The 24,337-nt window shown below is 48.5% G+C and overlaps 1 protein-coding gene across 6 annotated transcripts in view; it reads left to right on the top strand.

The window, feature by feature from the left end:
- Positions 1-24,337, top strand: part of LOC147094582 (uncharacterized) — a 118,689-nt gene that overhangs the window by 37,692 nt on the left and 56,660 nt on the right. For all 6 annotated transcript variants that reach the window (XM_085974411.1, XM_085974414.1, XM_085974412.1 and 3 more), the window contains exons 4-5: positions 15,423-15,695; positions 23,008-23,112. In XM_085974411.1, the coding sequence (XP_085830537.1) occupies positions 15,423-15,695; positions 23,008-23,112 (378 nt within the window). The remainder of the gene's footprint in view (positions 1-15,422; positions 15,696-23,007; positions 23,113-24,337) is intronic.

The following is a 24,337-nucleotide window of genomic DNA, read 5'->3' as shown; positions in this document are numbered from 1 at the left end:
AGCAGTTTGTGTTGATCCAGACATCAGAGAACCTGAGAGGTCATGGTTTACCTGAGGCAGTTGGGTTTTCTGAAGAGGCTGGTGCCTGGCCAGTTCAGTTTGTCCCTATTACTACTAAGGAAGAAGAAGGGTTTCAGACCAAGTTGTTGTCATTCTTGAGACAAGAAGGAAAGACTGTTGCTGATGTCAAAGGTCTGATAGGTCCTTCGGCCCTGGATATGAACACTCAGTTGGTCAGTGCCATTAGTTCTCTGGTGGATAAATGCACCAATCTGCCCTTCGAGGCTCAGGGATACCGTAAGCTCCGTGATGTAAGAAAAAGGAGGCTTACCATCAAGTAACTTTAAAGTAAGCTTTAAGTAACTTATAAACACACTATATACAAGAGAGGTCTTTACCATGCCTCTGGTAGAAGCCTCTTACAATACTGAACAGACCAGTATTTATACCAGTCCAACAGGAAGTGACATATGACAGGAAGTGAGGTATGTACACAGTTCATAGTTCATAGTTCACAGGAAGTGATGACATAACTTCCCGGAAGTTATCATTTTTATCACATTCTTCCCTCCTGCAGGATTAGGAGGCTGTGGTCTACCTTTTGGTCCGCAGCCGCCGAACAAGGAAGAGTCACACCCGTTTGGATTCCCATCGTAGAGGGTCGCTGGTCCGCTTACATGCGGTTGGCCATTGGTCAGAGTCTGTGTGGCCTGGATTGCCCTGTGAAGGGTCGGGGAGATCATGGCTTCGAGTACGAGCCCCAATAGGTTCAAAGTCGGACTGCCTCTGTTCAGAGGGAGGTGCAGAGCTGGTCTGTGGCGGATCAGTACTTTCATGCGCGGTACTGGGAGGGTCGCAACCTTGAGCACGGGGTTCTACCGGCACCAAGCTAGTTGGTGTCCGATCAGGATCCTGGAGAGGGGTACCCGATAGGTCCCAAGAGTTTCCTGGTGAAATGCCATCACCCGATGTCCCACTAGGTCCTGGTGGGCAGGGAGCCAGATCCCGTAATGATACGGTAGATTCTCGGCCGTCGGAATATCGTATGTTTGCATAGGTGGGGTTGGCATCGGTTAGTTCGACCTCGTCTACAAGAGGGTCATTTTTAGACGTCCGAACGTATCTTCGGAGTAATACAGGTCCAGGAGTAGTTAGCCATGACGGGAGTGATGTCCCATGAGATGAGCGACGCTGGAATCCAAAGAACCGCTCATGAGGTGTAGTATTTGTGGCTGTAGAAAGCAGGGACCGTATAGAGTGCAATGCATCCGGAAGCACTGTTTCCCATTGCTGGTCTGGTAGGCCCCGAGATCTTAAAGCGAGACGTACGGAATTCCAGATGATACCGTTATACCTCTCTACCTGCCCATTTCCGATGGGATGGTATGGTGTTGTTTTGCTTGTAGCAATTCCCCGTTCTGAGAGGTAGTCCTTGAGTTCCCTTGACATAAAGGATGGACCCCGATCTGAGTGAATATAAGCCGGCATGCCACAGAGAGAAAATACCTGCTCAAGGCAGCAGATTACTGTGGACGCCAGCATATTGGAGCAGGGGAAGGCAAACGGAAAACGTGAATATTCGTCGATCATGGTGAGCAAATATGTGTTCCGAGTTGAAGAGGGCACTGGGCCCTTAAAATCGATGCTAAGTCGTTGCATCGGTTGGGTTGCATGTATGAGTATACCATCTGAGGGGCGGAAGAACTGAGGTTTTAATTCCGCACAAAGCCGGCATTCTGAGCATATTTTCTTTACATCTCCAGTGGAAAAAGGGAGATTCCGTGATCGTACGAAATGTAGCATGCGCGTAACGCCAGGATGACACAAACCATTGTGGACATCCATGAGAGTGGAGGATGACATAGTGGAGCAGAATGCCCGTGTGAGGGTGTCCGGGGCCACATTCTCCTTGCCAGGCCGATAGAGAATGGTATAACCAAAAGAGGCCAGTTCCATCCTCCAAAGTTGTATTTTATTATTCTTAATTTTGGTTCGTTTTCGATTATCGAGCATGAAGGCGACTGATCGTTGGTCCGTGATCAATGTAAAGTGCTGGCGAGCTAGAAAATGGTTCCACTTCCGTACTGCCTCTATGATGGCTGTGGCTTCTTTCTCAACCGGAGGATAATGTAGCTCGGCACCTTGTAAGGTCCTGGACATAAATGCTACAGGACGACCTTCCTGATTCAGAGTAGCCGAGATCGCCACCTCCGAGGCATCACATTCAACCACGAAAGGGAGATTCTCATCAATGGAGTGAAGAGCCGCTTTCTCCAACTGTTTTTTGAGAAGGTTAAAGGCTGCAACAGCTGCTGTTCCCAGTGGAAATGATCTAGCATGCAGCAAGGGTTGGATTTTGTCCGAAAAATGAGGAATCCATTTAGCGTAGTATGCAAACAGACCGAGAGCCCGACGTAAAGAAGCCGGATTCTTAGGTGACGGGAGCTCTTGGAGCGGGCGAAGTCTTTCTGGGTCTGGCTTAATGATACCATTGCCTATGCAGTAGCCAAGGATGTTGATGGTCGGTTGCGACTCAACAGATTTGGATTCATTCAGGGTCAAATTACGGCGATGGAGGGCATCCCGAAATTTTTGGAGGTTGGAGTCGTGTTCCTGTTGATCGTGACCTGCAATGGTAATGTTATCAAGATAGGGAAAAGTGTCCCTTAGGTTTTCCTGCTTAACCAGGCCATCCATTGCCCGTTGAAAGACAGCCACTCCATTAGTAACCCCGAATGGGAGGCGACGAAATTGGTACAGCCGTCCATTAGCCTCAAAGGCTGTGTACTGCTTATCTGAGACCTTCAAGGGTAACTGATGATAGGCACTTTTTAAATCGTAAGTTGAGAACACTTTGTATTCGGCCAGTTTATTAACCATATCATCAATGCGTGGCAATGGGTAGGCGTCCAAGTCGGTATATTGATTGATGGTTTGCGAATAATCGATGCATAGTCGCTGTTTGTGAGGTTTTAGAGGGTTCTTGACAATGACGACTTGAGCCCGCCAGGGCGACGAACATGGTTCAATGATATCCTCTGCTAGAAGTCGAGAGATTTCAGCCGCAATAAAAGATTGGTCTTCCTGATTAAAGCGCCGTGATTTCGTTATTATCGGTTGGCATTGAGGCGGAATACTGGCAAATAATGAGGGTTCATCAAGTGAAGCTGCTGATAATGCACAAAATGGTAATTTAGACGGTATATTAGAAATAGTAAGTCCGGGTTTGGATCCACCAAACTCAATGGTGAGTTTCTTATGCTGTTTTTGGAAGTCCAGCCCTAAGAGGAGATCACTACATAAGTCCTTGAGCACCGAAAGTCGGGTGGAGGGATACATACGACCATGAAGTGTCATATCAACAACACAAAAGCCGGAGATTCTGGTATTAAGTGATGACTGGGCCATCGCAATTGCCTGGTCCGATGGGAAGACATGTAGTTTCAATTTCGCAACAATCTGTTCCTTAATGAAACTATCAGTACTTCCTGAGTCAATTAAGGCATCTAAGGTATGCCCTTTAATTGAAATTTTTGTGGCTGCATGAGACAGGTTCTGTGGGCAAGCAGCTGTAATTGGTGTCGTTGCACAGAGAGTGGCTAAAACTCTCGGTGTGCTTCTTCGGGAGAGAGCTCGAGAGGAAGCTTGATAGGTCCTAGCTGGAGCATCTTGATAGGCCCTAATTGGGGCAGTTTGGTAGGCCTTAGCTGGATTGGCCCTCATAGAGGCCCTTGATAGGCAAACTTTAGCAAAGTGTCCTTTTTTCCCGCAATAACTGCAGATTGCATTGCGAGCAGGGCAGGTTTTCCTAGGGTGAAAGGCATCTCCACAAAAGAAGCATTCCTTCCTAGATTGCCAAGAGGCTGCTAAAGTGGGGTCGTCCTCCTCTTCTTCATCAGAATTATCAGAATTAGATTCCCCCATGATAGGGTTCACCTGAGACCGCTTGAATTGTCTGGTTGCAGCTACAGCAGCAGATCGAGATCTGGGCAGCTGATAGAGGTCTGCATTTCTCTTTGCCAAATCCAGTGAACAAGCTAGGTCAAAAGCTTTTTGTAGCTCAAGTGTTTTACTTTCTAGTAGACGCTGGCGTATAAATGGAGAGGCAATCCCGCAGATGAAAGCATCACGAATCATTTCTTGGCGGTACAGCTCAGCTGAGGCTGCCTGAAAGTTACAATCTACGCTGAGCCTGCGAAGTTCAAGCAGGAATTCGTCAATTGATTCCCCTGGCCCTTGTCGGGCTGTGGCCAGTAGATGTCTAGCATAGACCTCATTTGGGGTCTTCGCATACAGTTTCTTAAGTGCCCGAATCACCTCTTCGTAATTATCCCAGTCATCAACATATTCGAACACTTTTGGGGTCACATAATTGACAAGTATCTTCAATTTAGCAGGAGCATCCGCTTTACATTCATCCAGAAAATTCTCAAAAGTACGATACCAATGCTTCCATACCCTGCCAGCTGCTGGTGTATTCGGGTCCAAGTCCAGACGAATAGGTCTAAGGATTTTCTCCATGATGGGTGGTTCCCTGGATCCTTAACTTCCGAGTTTGTCTGAAGGTCTAGTATTTGTCAGTGTAAATATTAAGTTACTTAAATTGATGTAAGAAAAAGGAGACTTACCATCAAGTAACTTTAAAGTAAGCTTTAAGTAACTTATAAACACACTATATACAAGAGAGGTCTTTACCATGCCTCTGGTAGAAGCCTCTTACAATACTGAACAGACCAGTATTTATACCAGTCCAACAGGAAGTGACATATGACAGGAAGTGAGGTATGTACACAGTTCATAGTTCACAGGAAGTGATGACATAACTTCTCGGCAGTTATCATTTTTATCACACTCCGTATGTTCTCAGGAGTGAGACCAACTCCCAGTGGGGAAGAGGAGTACGACGCCTGGGCTGAGCAGACCCTGCCTCTGCTAGAGGAATGGCAGTGCAGTGACAATGTGAAGAGGCAGAGAATAGTAGAAAGCCTTAAGGGTCCTGCTGCTGACATTGTAAGATTCTTAAAGGCGCAGAACACCTCTGCTACTTCCTTTGACTACATGCAGGCTCTAGAAACTGCCTTTGGAACTACTGAAACCATTTCAGATTTGATGGTCAGATTCAGAAGCACATTCCAGTGTGAGGGAGAGAAGCTGTCCAGTTATCTGCTGAGAATAGACAAACTGCTGCATTGTATGTTACAGAAAAGAGGGATTGAGTTGCCTGAAATGAATCGGTTCCGCATTGAACAGGTTGTGCGAGGTGCATTGCTCGAAGACGTGACTGCTCTTCGCATACTCATGACCCATAAGTTGCGAGATCCACCTACCTTCACTGAGCTGCTAAGGGAAGTCAGAGAGGAGGAGGATATGCTTCAGGCCCGGAATGTAGCAAAGAGTGCTGTGATGTCCAAGCTTGTGACTCCTGTTACAGTTCCTACTCCTAAGGGTGATGTCAACCCTGAGATGGAACAGCTGAAGAAGGAAATAAATGTCATGAGAGCCGAGATGGCATATTTTCAGTCTAAGCCCAACACAGAAAGGGGTGACGCACGGGTGCAAAAGGTTGAACACCCTGCGAAGTCTAACAGCAAAATGAATGATTCCTCTAAAGGATATCCCCATGAAGGAGATAGACCTGGAGTCTTTTGTTATAACTGTGGAAAGGATGGACATTTCAAGCGAGAATGTAGAGGTGAGGAAAATCTAAAAAAAGTAAATGACCGTCTCATAAAACTTGCCAAGAAGTCAGGAAACTACAAAGGGGCACAGTAACGGAACGGCCTGCTGTCCCTGTAGTTAAGACACGTTCCGCTAAGTGCAATAATAGACGAGGGGATATGAAAGACATCATACCTGAAGGTTTAGTAGGGCCGAGTTCTGCTGTATCAATACAGATTGAAGGCATTTATACTAAAGCTATCCTCGACACGGGTTCTCAGGTTACCATACTGTACAGATCCTTCTATGACCGATACCTGACGCATTTGCCGTTAACCCCAATCAGTCTTCTGCAGATCTGGGGCCTTAGTCCTGCTGATTACCCATATGATGGCTATTTGTCGCTGAGGTTGGAGTTCTTGGAAGCTGATGTAGGGACCACTGAGACCATTGATGCACTTGTGTTGGTTTGCCCCGACCCCATGGTGAAAGGTGAGGTTTCCATACTGGTTGGCAGTAATACACCCATAGTGAGACGACTCCTGACAAGCTGCAAAAAGCAGGGAGGTGAAAACTTCTTGAGCACCAGACACATTCACCCTGTTTTCAAAAAGGCTTTTGAGAAACTGCCTGAACTTTCTTCCGACGTAGATGATAGCAAAAGAGGAACTGTGTGGTACGTTCGAGCCAAACCTATCACCCTGCGTCCTGGAGGAGTGGCTAGAATCCCTGGGATACCAAAATTCCCTGGAACGCCAGGTACTGAAGCCATTCTGATAGAGTCACCTGATGATCCTGCAGAAGAGTCACGGTTTCCAAATGAGCTTCTGGTGAGACCAGAGTTGCAGACCCCGACAGCTGTGATGTCAAGGAGAGTTAGTGACCGTGAGGAATATGTCAGGCAAAGGAATCACATTGAGGAAAGGAATGCCGATTGCGCATCTGTTTCCTGTAAATGTACTGTCGTCACATGTGAAGGAAGAGTCCAAAGTTAACTCAACCAGAGATCTGACACCCTCCTCCTTCAACTTTGGAGATTCATTCGTTCCTAAAGAATGGAAGGACCGATTAGTCAGGAAGATGATGGAGCGGAGAGGAGTTTTCTCTACTCATGAGTTTGATGTTGGTTGTAGTAAGAGTACTCGCCATTCTATCAGAATTACCGAGGATAAACCCTTTCGGGAGAGGTCTCGACGGCTGGCACCAGCTGACATTGAAGCAGTGAGACAGCACCTGTCGCAGTTAAAAGAAGCTGAGATCATTACCGAGTCCAGGAGTCCTTATGCATCTCCTATAGTGGTGGTGAGGAAAAAGAACGGAAAGATTCGGATGTGTGTGGACTTTAGGACGCTTAACAGACGTACTATTCCCGACCAATACACCGTTCCAAGAATTGAGGATGCACTGGCTTGTCTTAATGGAAGCAAGTGGTTCAGTGTGTTGGATCTCAGAAGTGGATACTACCAAATACCGATGAGTGAATCGGACAAAGAAAAGACAGCCTTTATATGTCCAGTTGGGTTCTACCAATTTGAAAGGATGCCACAGGGAGTTTCAGGCGCTCCAGCAACTTTTCAAAGAATAATGGAACAAACAGTTGGGGACATGAACTTGCTCGAAGTATTGGTGTACTTGGATTATATCATTGTGTTTGGGGCAACCCTTGAAGAACACGAAGCTCGGTTGCTGAAAGTGCTTGGTCGCCTGGAGGATGAAGGTCTCAAGCTATCATTGGACAAGTGTCAGTTTTGCCAAACATCCGTGTCCTATGTGGGGCATATTGTATCACAGGATGGAGTAGCCACAGATCCATCCAAGATCGAAGCTGTTACCACATGGCCCAAACCGAACACAGTGACTGCCTTGCGGTCATTTCTTGGGTTCTGCGGATATTACAGGCGCTTTGTGCAGGATTACTCCAAAGTGGCCCATCCTCTGAATCAGCTGCTGGCTGGTTACCTCCCACCAGCCGAGAGGAAGAAAAAGGCTAAAGGTAAAGAGAACAAGGACTACTTCAAACCCTCTGAGCCTTTTGGTGTTAGATGGGATGAGAAATGCGAAGAGGCCTTCCACACCTTAAAGCAAAGTCTTACTCAAGCCCCCGCGTTGGCTTTTGCAAACCCACAGCTGCCATATGTGCTACACGTGGATGCCAGTCAAGAAGGGTTGGGTGGTGTGTTGTATCAGGACCAAGGAGCAGGGCTGAGACCTGTAGCGTTCATCAGTCGCAGTCTTACGCCATCAGAGCATAACTACCCAGCTCATAAGCTAGAATTCTTGGCGTTGAAGTGGGGGGTGGTGGATAAGCTGCAGGATTATCTGTATGGAGCGAAGTTTGAAGTGAGGACAGACAATAATCCATTAACCTATGTGTTGACTTCGGCAAAACTTGATGCCACCGGCCACCGCTGGCTTGCTGCACTATCTGCTTACGACTTTAGTCTCGGGTACAGACCTGGGAACCAGAACATTGACGCAGATGCTCTGTCTCGTCGCCCACACTACCAGAAACCAGAGTGGAAAGAGGTTGCTTCAGCAGATGTGAAAGTAATGTGTCAGATGTCCGTGGTATCTGGACCAAAGGATTCATTTCATGCCCGAGAGATTGACCACTTGGGAGCGTCAATGCATGCTGTTCCCCAGGCATTTTGCAACCTTTCCAGTTTGGATGTACAAAACTTACCCATGTTGTGTTCATCTGAAATATCCAAAGCACAACAGGAGGATCCCTGTATTCATGAGGGGCTAGAAATTCAGTCGGCTTTGCGCCCAGTTTTCGCCCAAAGAGGGCTTTTGCGCCACTTGCTGAGCTTTCGCCGATATTCAGCGCTGCGGTAATGGTGGCGTTAGCCAGTAGCGCTGCGCCGCCACCGATGACGTCATCGGTGTGCGCAGTGCCCCGCTACCGCCCCGCTACCGGCCCGACCGCCATATTGAGTTGCGGCCGCCTCTTCCGCAGCGGCCGCAAACAGCGATCAGAAAACGGGGCCGTCCTGTAGCGTTAGTGGGGCGAGTTAAGGCGGATGTGCGGCCGGCCGCTTTTTCGGCGGCCGCCTGCCCGCACCTCCTTCCCCAGCCTCCTCCACCCCCCCCCCCCCCCCGCGGCATTGCCGGCTGTCTTCCGGGAGCCCGACACTTCTCCGTGGTGCCGGGCTCATTTGCCGGCACTAGCGAGCGGCGATCTCGCTGTTGCAGGCACCTCCCCCTTAAGAGAGGGAGGAAGGCCTGCAGTACCGCAGCCTGCCGCTCCGCAGCGGGTGGCGCTGCAGCACCTAGCGCGCCGATATTCAGTTTCAGCGCCCCAAGCGGGGGCGCCGAAACCCTTGAATAGCGTCCGGCTTCGACGTGGGGCGCTGAAACTGAATTTCCGGCGGGCGCAAGTGGCTCCGCGCGCAGCGGTAACTTCTGGGCGCAAGCGAGCTGGCGGGCCCAAACTGAATTTCTAGGCCGAGGTGTTTTCAGCTCTCCGTCTGGGTGATATTACACAGATCGACAAATCAAAACATCCTGACTGTCGTCTGCTCCTAAGAGAATGGGACCACTTGGAAATTAAAGAGGGAGTGTTGTGTAGAATCACTCACCCACCCAGTAAACCATGTCATTCACAGTTGGTCCTGCCTGAAAAGTACAGGGAAATAGTGATGAAGTCTTTGCATGGTGACGCAGGTCATCTGGGAGTAGATAAGACCTATGGGTTGGTCAAGGACAGATTCTATTGGCCGCGTATGAAGTCTGCGGTTGAGGAGTTCTGCAAGTCCTGTGCACGCTGTGTCCAGAGAAAGACTTTACCTAAAAGAGTTGCTCCTCTGTTTCACATGCAAAGTGATGGACCTCTAGACCTTGTCTGTATGGATTTTTTGTCCATCGAACCCGATTCCAGCAATACCGCAAATGTCTTGGTCATTACAGATCATTATACTCGCTATGCCCAAGCTTTTCCCACAACGGATCAGAAAGCATCCACCGTTGCCAAAGTGTTGTGGCAGCACGGTGGCATAGTGGTTAGCACTGTTGCCTCACAGCGCCAGGGACCCGGGTTTGAATCCGGCCTCGGGTGACTGTCTGTGTGGAGTTTGCACATTCTCCCCGTGTTTGCGTGGGTTTCCTCCGGGTGCTCCGGTTTCCTCCCACAGTGCAAAGATGTGCGGGTTAGGTTGATTGGCTATGATAAATTGACCCTTAATGTTAGGGGGATTAAATACGTGGGGTTACGGGGATAGGGTGGGGTTGGTGTAGGGGTTACAGGGATCGGGTGGGATATGTGTCGGTGCAGGCTCGATGGGCCGAAATGGCCTCTATCTGCATTGTGGGGTTTCTGTGATTCTGTGTGATTCTGTGAAATACTTCATCCACTATGGACTGCCAAAGCGAATACACAGTGATCAAGGTAGAGACTTTGAAAGTAGACTTATACATGAGTTGTTGTCCATGCTCGGGATTGAGAAGTCAAGAACAACTCCATACCATCCTCAGGGAGATCCTCAACCTGAGCGGTTTAACCGTACTTTGTTAGACATGCTTGGAACGCTGGATTCGAAGCGAAAGAACAAGTGGAGTCGGCACATTGGACATCTTGTTCATTCTTATAATTGTACCCGAAATGACGCTACTGGTTTTTCACTGTACTACCTCATGTTTGGACGTGAAGCGAGGATGCCGGTGGATTTGTGTTTCGGAGTATCCAGTGATGGCACATCACAGAGAACTTACCTCAAGTATGTGTCTGACATGAGAAAGGAATTGCAAGCTGCTTATGAACTTGCTGAGTCTGTTTCTGCCAAACAGAATAAAGGAAATAAGCAGAGGTATGACCAGAAGATCCGTTTTTCCCAACTCATGCCTGGTGACCGAGTTCTCATACGGAACCTAGGACTTCAAGGGAAACATAAGTTAGCAGACCGCTGGGCTTCTACACCTTACATTGTTGAAAGTCAAATGTCACAACTACCTGTGTTTCAGCTAAAACCTGCAGGTGGGAATGGACCCATAAAAATACTGCACCGGAATCATATCCTGCCATTGGGACAGCAAGTGCGTCTGGATCCGCCAGCGGATAATGAGCCGACACCTAGTAGGAGAACCCTGCAGAGAAGAAGGAGGAAAAAAATGAGAAACCAGGAAAACTTTGTTCCAGAAGACAGAAAACCCATGACACAGTGTGTGGATCATGAGGAACCTGATGAGTCGGAAGATGAAGAATGGGATCTATGGTACGACCTCCCAGAAAGACGCATAAGACAGAATCTGGATGAATTGTCTGAACCATTTAGCTCAGACTTGGACATGGTCTGGGAAGAACCAGATGCTTCCGAGAAGGAGATAAAAGAGACTGAAAGGCATGATAACAAAGGAACCAATGCCTCCAACGTAGTTGAAGGAACTGAAGACCGGGTATCCGAAATAAGGAGCTCACAGCGAGTTAAGAAGGTTCCTGAAAGATTGACATACAGTACACTAGGAGTGCCAAGTGTAATGATAGCCCCTACGGTTCGATATGTTACCTCCCTTTATACATGGTTGGGAAGCATGCAACCACTTATGTGTAAAGTTCATTAGTCATGGGGACATGCCTATATTTGGTAGGGGGGGGGGGGAGTGTAATACCCACTGGAAATGTTATGTACGCTAAGTATGGTTATCAATCTTTAACTTAGACACTGTATTATCATTGTTATAAATCCCTGGGTTAAAGTTGCCCATGTGAAGGTACGGCAAGAACTTTTAAGGACACAATGTGACTAAGAGCAGACTTTCCATAATTCTGCACCAGTATCAACTGTTGCAGACAGTGAGGCTGCGCAGTCTCCAGGCAGAAACCCCAGGAGGAAGGGGTGGAGTCGGGTTTTTTCGAGCGGGAAATGGGAGCGACTGGAAGAGAAGAGGGCAGGAGCTCTGAAAAGAGGGCTCAGGAGGCAAATGGCTGCCACATCCCGTCCCGGGCTTCCAAACTCGGCCGCCGCCCTTCGTATTAGTAGCTCTGCATCCAGAACTCAAAGTGGGATTCAGTGATCGTGAAGAGAATTCAACGAAGGGGTTCGGAGTCGTAAGTCTTGCAGACATTATACATACCATGAGCTCCAACTTAAGCGCGCCAACGAAAGAGTGTACTCGAATTTGGACACAGGGACAGATTCTCCTTTGAATCCATATAAATGGAGAATGTATGTTTATTATGTCTAGATTCATTCTAATATATGCAAATGTCTAATTTAGGTCATTGACCCGTAATCTTCTTATACTGTCTGACGTTAAAACTATAAAGTAAGATAATTAGAATTAAGCCATTGTAGTAGTGATCTCCTTACTGGACTATAGAATACTGTCTACAACAGAGAACACATCTCACATACATCTAGAGAACCGTGAAGGGGTTACATACCTATTTAAAATGATTCCGTTCGTTATCCTCATCGCCAATGTTGTATGAACGCATTAAAGCATAGAATCAGGCAGACAGGCTCATAACTACGATGTTCTCTTTATTCTGTAAAATGGCTGACTGCCGTTTTCCCGGGTAATTCTCATAATGCAATGCACATTACATTACCGTATATACTGATGTCAAACTCGCAATCAATACACGACAGACAGGTACAGAAAATAATCCAAAAGGCTAAAGGAATGCTGGCCTTTATATCTAGAGGACTCAAATACAAGCGGTAGAAGTTATGCTGCAGCTATACAAAACCCTGGTTCGACCAGATAAATTGGCCAGAAAAAGCAGTAACCCTGAGGATTGGGAGCAGTTTAGGATTCAACAAAGGAGGACAAAAGGATTAATTAAGAAGGGGAAAATAGAATATGAAAGTAAGCTTGCAGGGAACATAAAAACTGACTGTAAGAGCTTTTATAGATATGTGAAGAGAAAAAGATTAGTGAAATCAAGTGTAGGTCCCTTGCAGTCAGAAGCAGGGGAAGTTATAATGGGGAACAAAGAAATGGCAGACCAATTAAATGCATATTTTGGTTCTGTCTTCACAAAGGAGGACATAAATAACCTCCCAGAGATGTTGGAGAGCATAGGGCCTGATGAGAGGGAGGAACTGAAAGAAATCAGTATTTGTAGGGAAATGGTGTTGGGGAAATTGATGGGATTGAAGGCCGATAAATCCCCAGGGCCTGATAAACTACATCCTAGAGTACTTAAGGAAGTGGCCCTAGAAATAGTAGATGCATTGCTGATCATCTTTCAAAATTTGCTGGAATCTGGAACTGTACCCATGGATTGGCGGGTAGCTAATGTTACCCCACTATTCAAAAAGGGTGGTAGAGAGAAAGCGGGGAATTACAGACCGGTAAGCCTGACATCGGTAGTGGGGAAAATGCTAGAGTCCATTATAAAGGATGTAATAGCTGAGCACTTGGAAAACAGTGACAGGATCGGACAAAGTCAACATGGATTTACAAAAGGTAAATCGTGCTTGACTAATCTACTGGAATTTTTTGAGGATGTAACTGGGAAAATAGATAAGGGAGAACCAGTAGATGTGGTGTATTTGGACTTTCAAAAGGCTTTCGATAAGGTCCCGCGTAAGAGATTAGCGTGTAAAGTTAAGGCACATGGGATTGGGGGCAAGGTATTGACTTGGATAGAGAACTGGTTGGCGGACAGAAAGCAGGGAGTAGGAATTAACGGGTCTTTTTCCGAGTGGCCGGCAGTGACTAGTGGGGTACCGCAGGGATCGGTCCTTGGACCCCAGCTATCACAATATATATTAATGATCTAGATAAGGGAATTGGATGTAATATCTCCAAGTTTGCAGACGACACAAAGCTGGGTGGGCGTGTGTGCTGCGAGGAGGATACCGAGAAACTCCAGGATGATTTGGACAGGTTGGGAGATTGGGCAGAAGCGTGGCAGATGCAATATAACGTGGATAAATGCGAGGTTATCCACTTTGGTGTCAAAAACAGAAAGGCAGACTATTATCTGATGGCAATAGATTGGGAGAAGGGGAAGTGCAACGAGACCTGGGTGTCCTTGTGCACCAGTCGCTGAAGGTAAGCATGCAGGTGCAGCAGGCGGTGAAGAAGGCAAATGGTATGTCGGCCTTCATAGCAAAAGATTTTGAGTACAGGAGCAAGGATGTCCTGCTGCAGTTGTACAGGGCCTTGGTGAGACCACACCTTGAGTACTGTGTGCAGTTTTGATTACCTTATCTGAGGAAGGATGTTCTTGCCATGGAAGGAGTTCAGCGAAGATTCACAAGGCTGATCCCTGGGATGGCAGGAATGACGTATGAGGAGAGATTGGCTCGATTGGGCTTATACTAGCTGGAGTTTTGAAGAATGAGAGGGGATCTCATTGAAACTTATAAAATTCTGACAGGTCTGGACAAACTAGATGCAGGTAGAATGTTCCCGATGGTCGGAGAGTCCAGAACCAAGGGTCATATTCGAAGGATAACGGGTAAGCCATTTAGGACAGAGATGAGGAAGAATTTCTTCACCCAGAGAGTGGTGAACCTGTGGAATTCTCTACCACAGAAGGCGGTTGAGGCCAAGTCTTTAAATATATTCAAGAAGGAGTTAGATATATTTCTTAGAGCTAAAGGTATCAAGGGATATGGGGAGAAGGCAGCACGGTGGCATAGTGGTTAACACTGTTGCCTCACAGCGCCAGGGACCCGGGTTCAAATCCGGCCTCGGGTGACTTACTGTGTGGAGTTTGCACATTCTCCCCGTGTTTGCGTGGGTTTTCTCCGGGTGCTCCGGTTTCCTCCCACAGTCCAAAGATGTGCGGGTTAGGTTGATTGGCCATGATAAATTGACCCTTAGTGTTAGGGGGATTAAATACGTGGGGTTACGGGGATAGGGTGGGATATGTGTTGGTGTAGGGGTTACGGGGATTGGGTGGGATATGTGTCGGTGCAGGCTCAATGGGCCGAAATGGCCTCTATCTGCACTGTGGGGTTTCTGTGATTCTGTGAAGGCAGGTACGGGGTACTGAGTTTGGATGATCAGCCATGATCTCATCGAATGGCGGAGCAGGCTCGAGGGGCCGAATGGCCTACTCCTGCTCCTATCTTCTATGTTTCTATGACCACACCTGGAGTACTGTGAGCAGTTCTGGGCACCACACTTTAGGAAGGATATATTGGCCTTGGAGGGAGTGCAGCGTAGGTTTACCAGAATGAGACCCGGACTTCAAGGGTTAAGTTACGAGGAGAGATTACACAGACTAGGGTTGTACACCCTGGAATTTAGAAGGTTAAGGGGTTGATCTGAATGAAGTTTTCAAGATATTAAGGGGAACAGATAGGGTAGAGAGAGAGAAACTATTCCCGCTGGTTGGGGATTCTAGGACTAGGGGGCAGAGTCTAAAAATTAGAGCCAGACCTTTCAGGAGTGAAGTTAGGAAACACTTCTACACACAAAGGGTGGTAGAAGTTTGGAACTCTCTTCCGCAAACGGCAATCGATGCTAGATCAGTTGTTAATTCTAAATCTGAGATTGATAGATTCTTGTTAACCAAAGGTATTAAGGGATATGGGGCCAAAGGCGGGTAGATGGAGTTAGGTCACAGATCAGCCCTGATCTTATTGAATGGCGGAACAGGCTCGAGAGGCTGAATGGCCTCCTCCTGTTCCTGTGTTCCAAGGTTATGGGGAGATTTGATAGAGGTGTTCAAAACCTTGAATAGTTTTCATAGAGTAAATAAGGAGAAACTGTTTCCACTGGTACTATATAAAGACAAGTTGTTGTTCAGTCCCATTATTTTCTCCATTATTCTTTTGTTAAAAACTTTTCTGCGTTTCTTCCAGGGACACTCTCCCGATGTGCTGGTGATGATGCCTGGATTCCTTGTGGCGAGTCCGGTATTGCCCCCTTCAAGTGGAAGTGGCAAAAATCACCCGCCCACGACAAAGGGGCCATGGTGTTGTTCAACCGGGTGGTGCTGCGCCAAGGCTACGGAGTTACACTGAGGAGGGGACCCTCCATGGTGATCCTAAGCCTCCGTTACCAGGACGCCGGGCTGTATGTCTGTCACCTCAACAGGACAGAGACCAGAGTGGAGCTTCACGTCGCGGGGCCAGGTAAGGGCAGAGATTGACGTCGCGCACCCCATCCGTGACATCGCCCGCCCCGCCGCCTCAGCCCACCTGCTGCCGAAAACCCTCGTCCGTGCCCTTTGCCCCACTCCAGACTCCACCAGTCCCAATGCTCCCCTGGCCGACTTCCCACCTTGCACCCTCCGCGACCATCAACTCATCGGAAACTCCCACTGGCCCCAAATCCTAACTCGCGTTCACCCACCGCCCGCCCCTGTTGCTCGATGACCCACATTGGCTCCCGGTCCCCCCAAACACATCCAACTGAAAATTCTCCATCCTCATCTTCAAATCCCTCCATCGCCCTCGTCCCCCTCCCTCCCCCTTATCTCTGTAACCTCCTCCAGCCCCTACAATCCTCCCTATCTCTGTAGAATCCTCCAGCCCCTACCACCCTTCCTATCTCTGTAACCTCCTCCAGCCCCTACAACCCTCCCTATCTCTGTAACCTCCTCCAGCCCCGACAACCCTCCCTATCTCTGTAATCCCCTCCAGCCCCTACCACCCTCCCTATCTCTGTAAAATCCTCCAGCCCCTACAATCCTCCCTATCTCTGTAACCTCCTCCAGCCCCTACAACCCTCCCTATCTCTGTAACCTCCTCCAGCCCCTGCCCCCATCTCTGTAACCTCCTCCAGCCCCTACAACCCTCCCTATCTCTGTAAACTCCTCCAGCCCCTACCACCGTCCCTATCTCTGTAACCTCCTCCAGCCCGTACCACCCTCCCTATCTCTGTAACCTCCTCCAGCCCCTAGAACCCTCCCTATCTCTGTAACATCCTCCAGCCCCTACAACCATCCCTATCTCTGTAAACTCCTCCGGCCCCTACCACCGTCCCTATCTCTGTAACCTCCTCCAGCCCCCTACAACCGTCCATATCTCTGTAACCTCCTCCAGCCCGTACCACCCTCCCTATCTCTGTAACCTCCTCCAGCCCCTACCACCCTCCCTATCTCTGTAACCTCCTCCTGCCACTACCACCCTCCCTATCTCTGTAACCTCCTCCAGCCCCTACCACCCTCCCTATCTCTGTAACCTCCTCCAGCCCCCTACAACCCTCCCTATCCTTGTAACCTCCTCCAGCCCCTACAACCCTCCCTACCTCTGTATCCTCCTCCAACCCCTACCACCCTCCCTATCTCTGGACCCTCCTCCAGCCCCTCCAACCCTCCCTATCTTTGTAACCTCCTCCAGCCCCTACAACCCTCCCTACCTCTGTAACCTCCTCCAGCCCCTACCACCCTCCCTATCTCTGTAACCTCCTCCAGCCCCTACAACCCTCCCTAGCTCTGTAACCTCCTCCAGCCCCTACAACCCTCCCAATCTCTGTAACCTCCTCCAGCCCCTACCACCCTCCCTAGCTCTGTAACATAGAAACATAGAAGATAGGAGCAGGAGTAGGCCATTCGGCCCTTCGAGCCTGCTCCGCCATTCAATGAAATCATGGCTGATCATCCAAATTCAGTACCCTGTCCCTGCCTTCTCCCCATAACCCTTGATCCCTTTAGCCTTAAGAAATATATCCAACTCTTTCTTGAATATATTTAATGAACTGGCCTCCACCACCCTCTGTGATAGAGAATTCCACAGGTTCACCACTCTCTGGGTGAAGAAATTCCTCCTCATTTCTGTCCTAAATGGCTTACCCCTTATCCTTAGACTATGACCCCTGGTTCTGGACTCCCCGGCCATCAGAAACATCCTTCCTGCATCTAGTCTGCCCAGGCCTGACAGAATTTTATAGGTTTCGATGAGATCCCCTCTCAATCTTCTAAACTCCAGTGAGTATAAGCCCAATCGACACAATCTCTCCTCATACGTCATTTCTGCCATCCCAGGTATCAGCCTGGTGAATCTTCGCTGCACTCCTTCCATGGCAAGAACGTCCTTCCTCAGGTAAGGCGACCAAAACTGCACACAATATTCAAGGTGCGGTCTCACCAAGGCCCTGTACAACTGTAGCAAGACATCCTTGTTCCTGTACTCGAACCCTCTTGCTACGAAGACCAACATACCATTTGCCTTCTTAACCGCCTGCTGCACCTGCATGCTTACCTTCAGCGACTGGTGCAAAAGAACACCCAGGTCTCTTTCCGCTTCCCCTTCTCCCAATCTATTGCCATTCAAATAATAATCTGCCTTCCTGTTTTTGCCACCAAAGTGGATAACCTCACATTTATCCACATTATAGTGCATTTGCCATGTTTCTGCCCAATCACCCAATCTGTCCAAATCGTACTGGAGTTTCACAACATCCTCCTCACAGCATACCCTCCCACCCAGCTTTGTGTCGTCTGCAAATTTGGAGATATTACATCCAATTCCCTCGTCCAGATCATTAATATATATTGTGAACAGCTGGGGTCCTAGGACCGTTCCTCGCAGTACCCCACTAGTCACTGCCTGCCACTCGGAAAACGACCCGTTTATTCCAACTCTTTGCTTTCTGTCCGCCAACCAGTTCTCTATCCAAGTCAATACCTTGCCCCCAATCCCATGTGCCTTAATTTTGCACGCTAATCTCTTATGTGGGACCTTATCGAAAGCCTTCTGAAAGTCCAAATACACCACATCCACTGGTTCTCCCTTATCTATTTTACCAGTTACATCCTCAAAAAATTCCAGTAGATTAGTCAAGCATGATTTATCTTTTGTAAATCCATGTTGACTTTGTCCGATCCTGTCACTGCTTTCCAAGTGCTCTGCTATTACATCTTTTATAATGGACTCTAGCATTTTCCCCACTACCGATGTCAGGCTTACCGGTCTATAATTCCCCGTTTTTTCTCTACCACCTTTTTTGAATAGTGGGGTAACATTAGCTACCCTCCAATCCATGGGTACTGTTCCAGAGTCTATCGAGTTCTGGAAGATGATCAGCAATGCATCTACTATTTCTAGGGCCACTTCCTTAAGTACCCTGGGATGTAGATTATCAGGCCCTGGGGATTTATCGGCCTTCAGTCCCATCAATTTTCCTAACACCATTTCCCTACAAATACTGATTTCTTTCAGTTCCACCCTTACATCAGACCCTATGTTCCCCGACATCTCTGGGAGGTTATTTGTGTCCTCCTTTGTGAAGACAGAACCAAAGTATGTATTTAATTGGTCTGCCATTTCCTTGTTCCCCATTATAAATTCCCCTGATTCTGACTGCAAGGGACCTACGCTTGACTTCACCAATCTTTTTCTCTTCACATATCTATAAAAGCTTTTACCGTCACTTTTTATGTTCCCTGAAAGCTTACTCTCATATTCTATTTTCCCTTTCTTAATTAATCCCTTTGTCCTCCTTTGTTGAATCCTAAACTGCTCCCAATCCTCAGGATTATTGCTTTTTCTGGCCAATTTATATGTCCTCTCTTTGGATCTTATGCTATCCCTAATTTCCCTTGTTAGCCACGGTTGAGTCACCTTTTTTGTTTTATTTTTATGCCAAACTGGGATGAACAATTTCTGTAGCTCATCCACTCGGTCTTTGAATGTTTGCCATTGCCTATCCACCGTCAACCCTTTGAGTGCCATTCCCCAATCAATCCTACCCAACACGCTCCTCAGACCATCGTAGTTTCCTTTATTTAAATTGAGGACCCTAGTCTCTGAGTCAACTATTTCATTCTCCATCTTAATGAAGAATTCGATCATATTATGATCGCTCTGACCCAAGGGGCCTCGTACAACAAGATTGCTAATTAATCCTTTCTCGTTACATAATACCCAGTCTAAGATGGCCTGATCTCTGGTTGGTTCCTCAACATATTGGTCCAGGAAACCATTCCGTAAACACTCCAGGACTTCCTCCTCCACAGTATTGTTACTAATTTGGTTGGCCCAATCTATATGTAGATTAAAGTCACCCATGATTACTGCTGTGCCCTTATTGCACGCTTCTTTAATTTCCCTTTTAATGCCATCCCCAACCTCCGCCTTACTGTTTGGAGGTCTATATACCACTCCCACTAATGTTTTTTTCCCCTTAGTATTTCTCAATTCTACCCATACAGATTCCACATCATCAGAGCTAATATCCTTCATTACAATTGTATTAATCCCTTCTTTAACCAGTAATGCTACCCCACCTCCCTTTCCTTTTTGCCTATCTTTCCTGAATATCGAATACCACTGAATGTTGAGTTCCCAGTCTTGGCCATCCTTGAGCCACGTTTCCGTAATCCCAACCAAATCATATTCGTTTACCTCCATTTGCGCAGCCAATTCATCCACCTTATTACAAATGCTCCTCGCATTAAGACACAAAGCCTTCAGGCTTGATTTTTTAACGCTCTTAGACCTATTAGAATTATTATTATAACCTCCTCCAGCCCCTACCACCCTCCCTATCTCTGTAACCTCCTTCAGCCCCTACAACCCTCCGAGATCCCTGTGCTTCTCCAATTCCAGCCTCTTGAGCGTCCCCCGTTTTTTTCCATCGCTCCACCATTGGCGGCCGCGCCTTCAGCCGCCTGGGCCCCGAGCTCTGGAACTGCCTCCCTAAACCTCGCCCCCCCCCTCTCTCTCTCGATGGCGGGGGAGTCCAGAACCAGAAGTCACAGTCTTAGGATAAGGGGTGACATAAGAAAACTGCTCGGCACTTGATCTAAGCGTTAAACAAAGCTTTAATCAACTGTTTTACAACATGGAGGTCTAGTTGTGTCCTTCACTAGTCCCTGTTAAAGAATGTCCTGAGCAAGCTGGGCCCGTGCCCGAGTATTTATACTCTCCCTGGACAGCGCCACCAGCAGGCCGCCCAGTATTACTTCATAAGTCATTTCCACATAAATGACAAGATTCATGTCAAGGGGTCGGCCATTTAGGACTGAGATGAGGAGGAATTTCTTCACCCAGAGAGTGGTGAACCTGTGGAATTCTCTACCACAGAAGGCAGTAGAGGCCAATTCATTAAATATATTCAAGAAGGAGTTGGATATATTTCTTAAGGCTAAAGGGATCAAGGGATATGGGGAGAAGGCAGGGACAGGGTACTGAATTTGGATGATCAGCCATGATCTCATTGAATGGCGGAGCAGACTCGAGGGGCCGAATGGCCTGCTCCTGCTCCAATCTTCTGTGTTTCTATGTTTAAGACGCTCCTTAAAACCGGCCACCTTGACCAAGCTTGTGGTCACCTGTCCCTAATATCTTATGTGGCTCGGTGCATCTTGGGCCTTCCCTCGCCAACAGGCCCCAAACCTAAACACAGGGCCCCAGAATCCTGTCTCCTGGGCCACCCCTCCCTGGCCCTCGCGAACTGATTCATCACGAGAAAGGGCAAGTTGATAAGCTGGTTAAAAAAAGCATCTGGGTCACTTGGGTTTATATATAGAGGACTAGGACTTGTGCACCAGTCGCTGAAGGTAAGCATGCAGGTGCAGCAGGCGGTTAAGAAGGCAAATCGTATGTTGGCCTTCATAGCGAGAGGATTCGAGTACAGGAGCAAGGATGTCTTGCTGCAGTTGTGCGGGGCCTTGGTGAGACCACACCTTGAGTATTGTGTGCAGTGTTGGTCCCCTTATCTGAGGAAGGATGTTCTTGCCATGGAGAGAGTGCAGTGAAGATTCACCAGGCTGATACCTGGGATGGCAGGAATGACGTATGAGGAGAGATTGGGTCGATTGGGCTTATACTCGCTGGAGTTTAGAAGAATGAGAGGGGATCTCATTGAGACTTATAAAATTCTAACAGGACTAGACAGACTAGATGCAGGAAGGATGTTCCCGATGGTCGGGGAGTCCAGAACCAGGGGTCACAGTCTAAGGATAAGGGGTAAGCCATTTAGGACTGAGATGAGGAGGAATTTCTTCACCCAGAGAGTGGTGAACCTGTGGAATTCTCTACCACAGAAGGCAGTAGAGGCCAATTCATTAAATATATTCAAGAAGGAATTAGATATATTTCTTAAAGCTAAAGGGATCAAGGGATATGGGGAGAAAGCAGGGACAGGGTACTGAGTTTGGATGATCAGCCATGATCGCATTAAATGGCGGAGCAGGCTCGAGGGGCCGAATGGCCTCCTCCTGCTCCTATCTTCAATGTTTCTATAATGTGTGAGGTTATCCACTTTGGAAGGAAGAATGAAAAAGCAAATTATTATTTAAATGGAGTGAGATAATGCTGCGGTACAGAGGGATCTGGGGGTCCTCGTACATGAAACACAAAATGTTAGCATGCAGGTGCAGCAAGTAATTAGGAAGGCCAATGGAATGTTGGCTTTTATTGCAAAGGGTATGGAGTATAAAAGTAGGGAAGTCTTGCTACAACTGTACAGGGCGCTGGCGAGACCACACCTGGAGTACTGCGTACAATTTTGGTCTCCATATTTAAGGAAGAATATAGTTCCATTGGAGGCAGTTCAGAGAAGGTTCGTTAGGTTGATTCCTGGGATGAAGGGGTTGACGTATGACGAAAGGTTGAGCAGGTTGGGCCTATACTCATTGGAGTTTAGAAGAATGAGAGGGGATCTTATTGAAACATATAAGATTCTGAGGGGGGTTGACAGGGTAGATGCAGAGAGGATGTTTCCCCTAATGGCCTCCTCCTGTTCCTACGTACCAGGCTCAAGGGGGCTGCTCCTGTTCCTGTGTAACAGGCTCGAGGGGCTGAATGGCCTCCTCCTGTTCCTGTGTAACAGGCTCAAGGGGGCTGAATGGCCTCCTCCTGTTCCTATGAATCAGGCTCGAGTGGGCTGAATGGCCTACTCCAGTTCCTACGTACCAGGCTCAAGGGGGCTAAATGGCCTCCTCCTGTTCCTGTGTAACAGGCTCGAGGGGCTGAATGGGCCTCCTCCTGTTCCTGTGTAACAGGCTCGAGGGGCTGAATGGCCTACTCCTGTTGCTGTGTAACAGGCTCGAGGGGCTGAACGGCCTCCTCCTGTTCCTGTGTAACAGGCTCGAAGGGCCTGAATGGGCCTCCTCCTGTTGCTGTGTAACAGGCTCGAGGGGCTGAGTGGCCTCCTCCTGTTCCTGTGTAACAGGCTCGAAGGGCCTGAATGGGCCTCCTCCTGTTCCTGTGTAACAGGCTTGAGGGCGGATATCTAGAACTAGGGGGCATAGTTTCAGAATAAAGGGTCGTCCATTTAAGACGGAGATGAGGAGGAATTTCTTCTCTCAGAGGGTCGTGAATCTTTGGAATTCTCTACCCTAGAGAGTTGTGGAGGTTGAGTCATTAAATATATTCAAGGCGGAGACTGACAGACATGATCTCATTGAATGGCGGAGTAGGCTCGAGGGGCCGAATGGCCTACTCCTGCTCCTGTTTCTTATGTTCTTATGTTCTAAAGGCTCGCGTCTGTTCACAGGTGTCGTCGACTTCCTTAACCAGTGGTGGATTATCATCGTAACGTTTGCTTGCACGCTGTGCCTCTACGGTCTGCTCCTGGCGGCTTTCCTCAGAGTCCGACACAGTTAAGTCTCGCCGCTTGTCTTTTGGTAACTCGGTCTGGGTCATTTGCCTCGCTTGGCGGGGATCTTGCGGTGTGCCGATTGGCTGCCGCGTTTTCCCCCACCCCACGTCACAACAGTAACCGCACTTCAAAAGACTACTTCATTGGCTGTGGACAGGAGGAGGCCCATTCAGCCCCTCGAGCCTGTTACACAGAAACAGGAGGAGGCCGTTCAGCCCCTCGAGCCTGTTACACGGGAACAGGAGGAGGCCGTTCAGCCCCTCGAGCCTGTTACACAGGAACAGGAGAAGCCCATTCAGCCCCTCGAGCCTGTTACACGGGAACAGGAGGAGGCCGTTCAGCCCCTCGAGCCTGTTACACGGGAACAGTAGACCATTCAGCCCCTCGAGCCTGTTACACGGGAACAGGAGACCATTCAGCCCCTCGAGCCTGTTACACGGGAACAGGAGACCATTCAGCCCCTCGAGCCTGTTACACGGGAACAGGAGGAGACCATTCAGCCCCTCGAGCCTGTTACACGGGAACAGGAGGAGACCATTCAGCCCCTCGAGCCAGAATCCGGCCTCGGGTGACTGTCTGTGTGGAGTTTGCACATTCTCCCCGTGTTTGCGTGGGTTTTCTCCGGGTGCTCCGGTTTCCTCCCACAGTCCAAAGATGTGCGGGTTAGGTTGATTGGCTATGATAAATTGACCCTTAGTGTTAGGGGGATTAAATACGTGGGGTTACGGGGATAGGGTGGGATATGTGTCGGTGCAGGCTCGATGGGTCGAAATGGCCTCTATCTGCATTGTGGGGTTTCTGTGATTCTGTGATTCTGTGAACAGGAGGCCATTCAGCCCCTCGAGCCTGTTACACGGGAACAGGAGACCATTCAGCCACTCGAGCCTGTTACACAGGAACAGGAGTTGGCCGTTCAGCCCCTCGAGCCTGATAAGTAGGAACAGGAGGAGGCCCATTCAGCCCCCTTGAGCCTGTTACATTAGGAACAGGAGGAGGCCATTCTGCCCCCTCGAGCCTGATACATAGGAACTGGAGTAGGCCATTCAGCCCCTCAAGCCTGTTCCACAGGAACAGGAGGAGGCCCATTCAGCCCCCTCAAGCCTGTTACACGGGAACAGGAGGAGGCCATTCAGCCCCTCGAGCCTGTTACACAGGAACAGGAGGAGGCCCATTCAGCCCCTCGAGCCTGTTACACGGGAACAGGAGGAGGCCATTCAGCCCCTTT

This window comes from Somniosus microcephalus, unplaced genomic scaffold (assembly GCF_052327205.1).
Source record: "Somniosus microcephalus isolate GS21.2 unplaced genomic scaffold, FLI_Smic_1.0 unresolved_chr1, whole genome shotgun sequence".
NCBI classification, from domain to species: Eukaryota; Metazoa; Chordata; class Chondrichthyes; order Squaliformes; family Somniosidae; genus Somniosus; species Somniosus microcephalus.
Note: the sequence above shows the minus strand (reverse complement) of the source record. Positions and strands in the feature narration are given on the sequence as shown.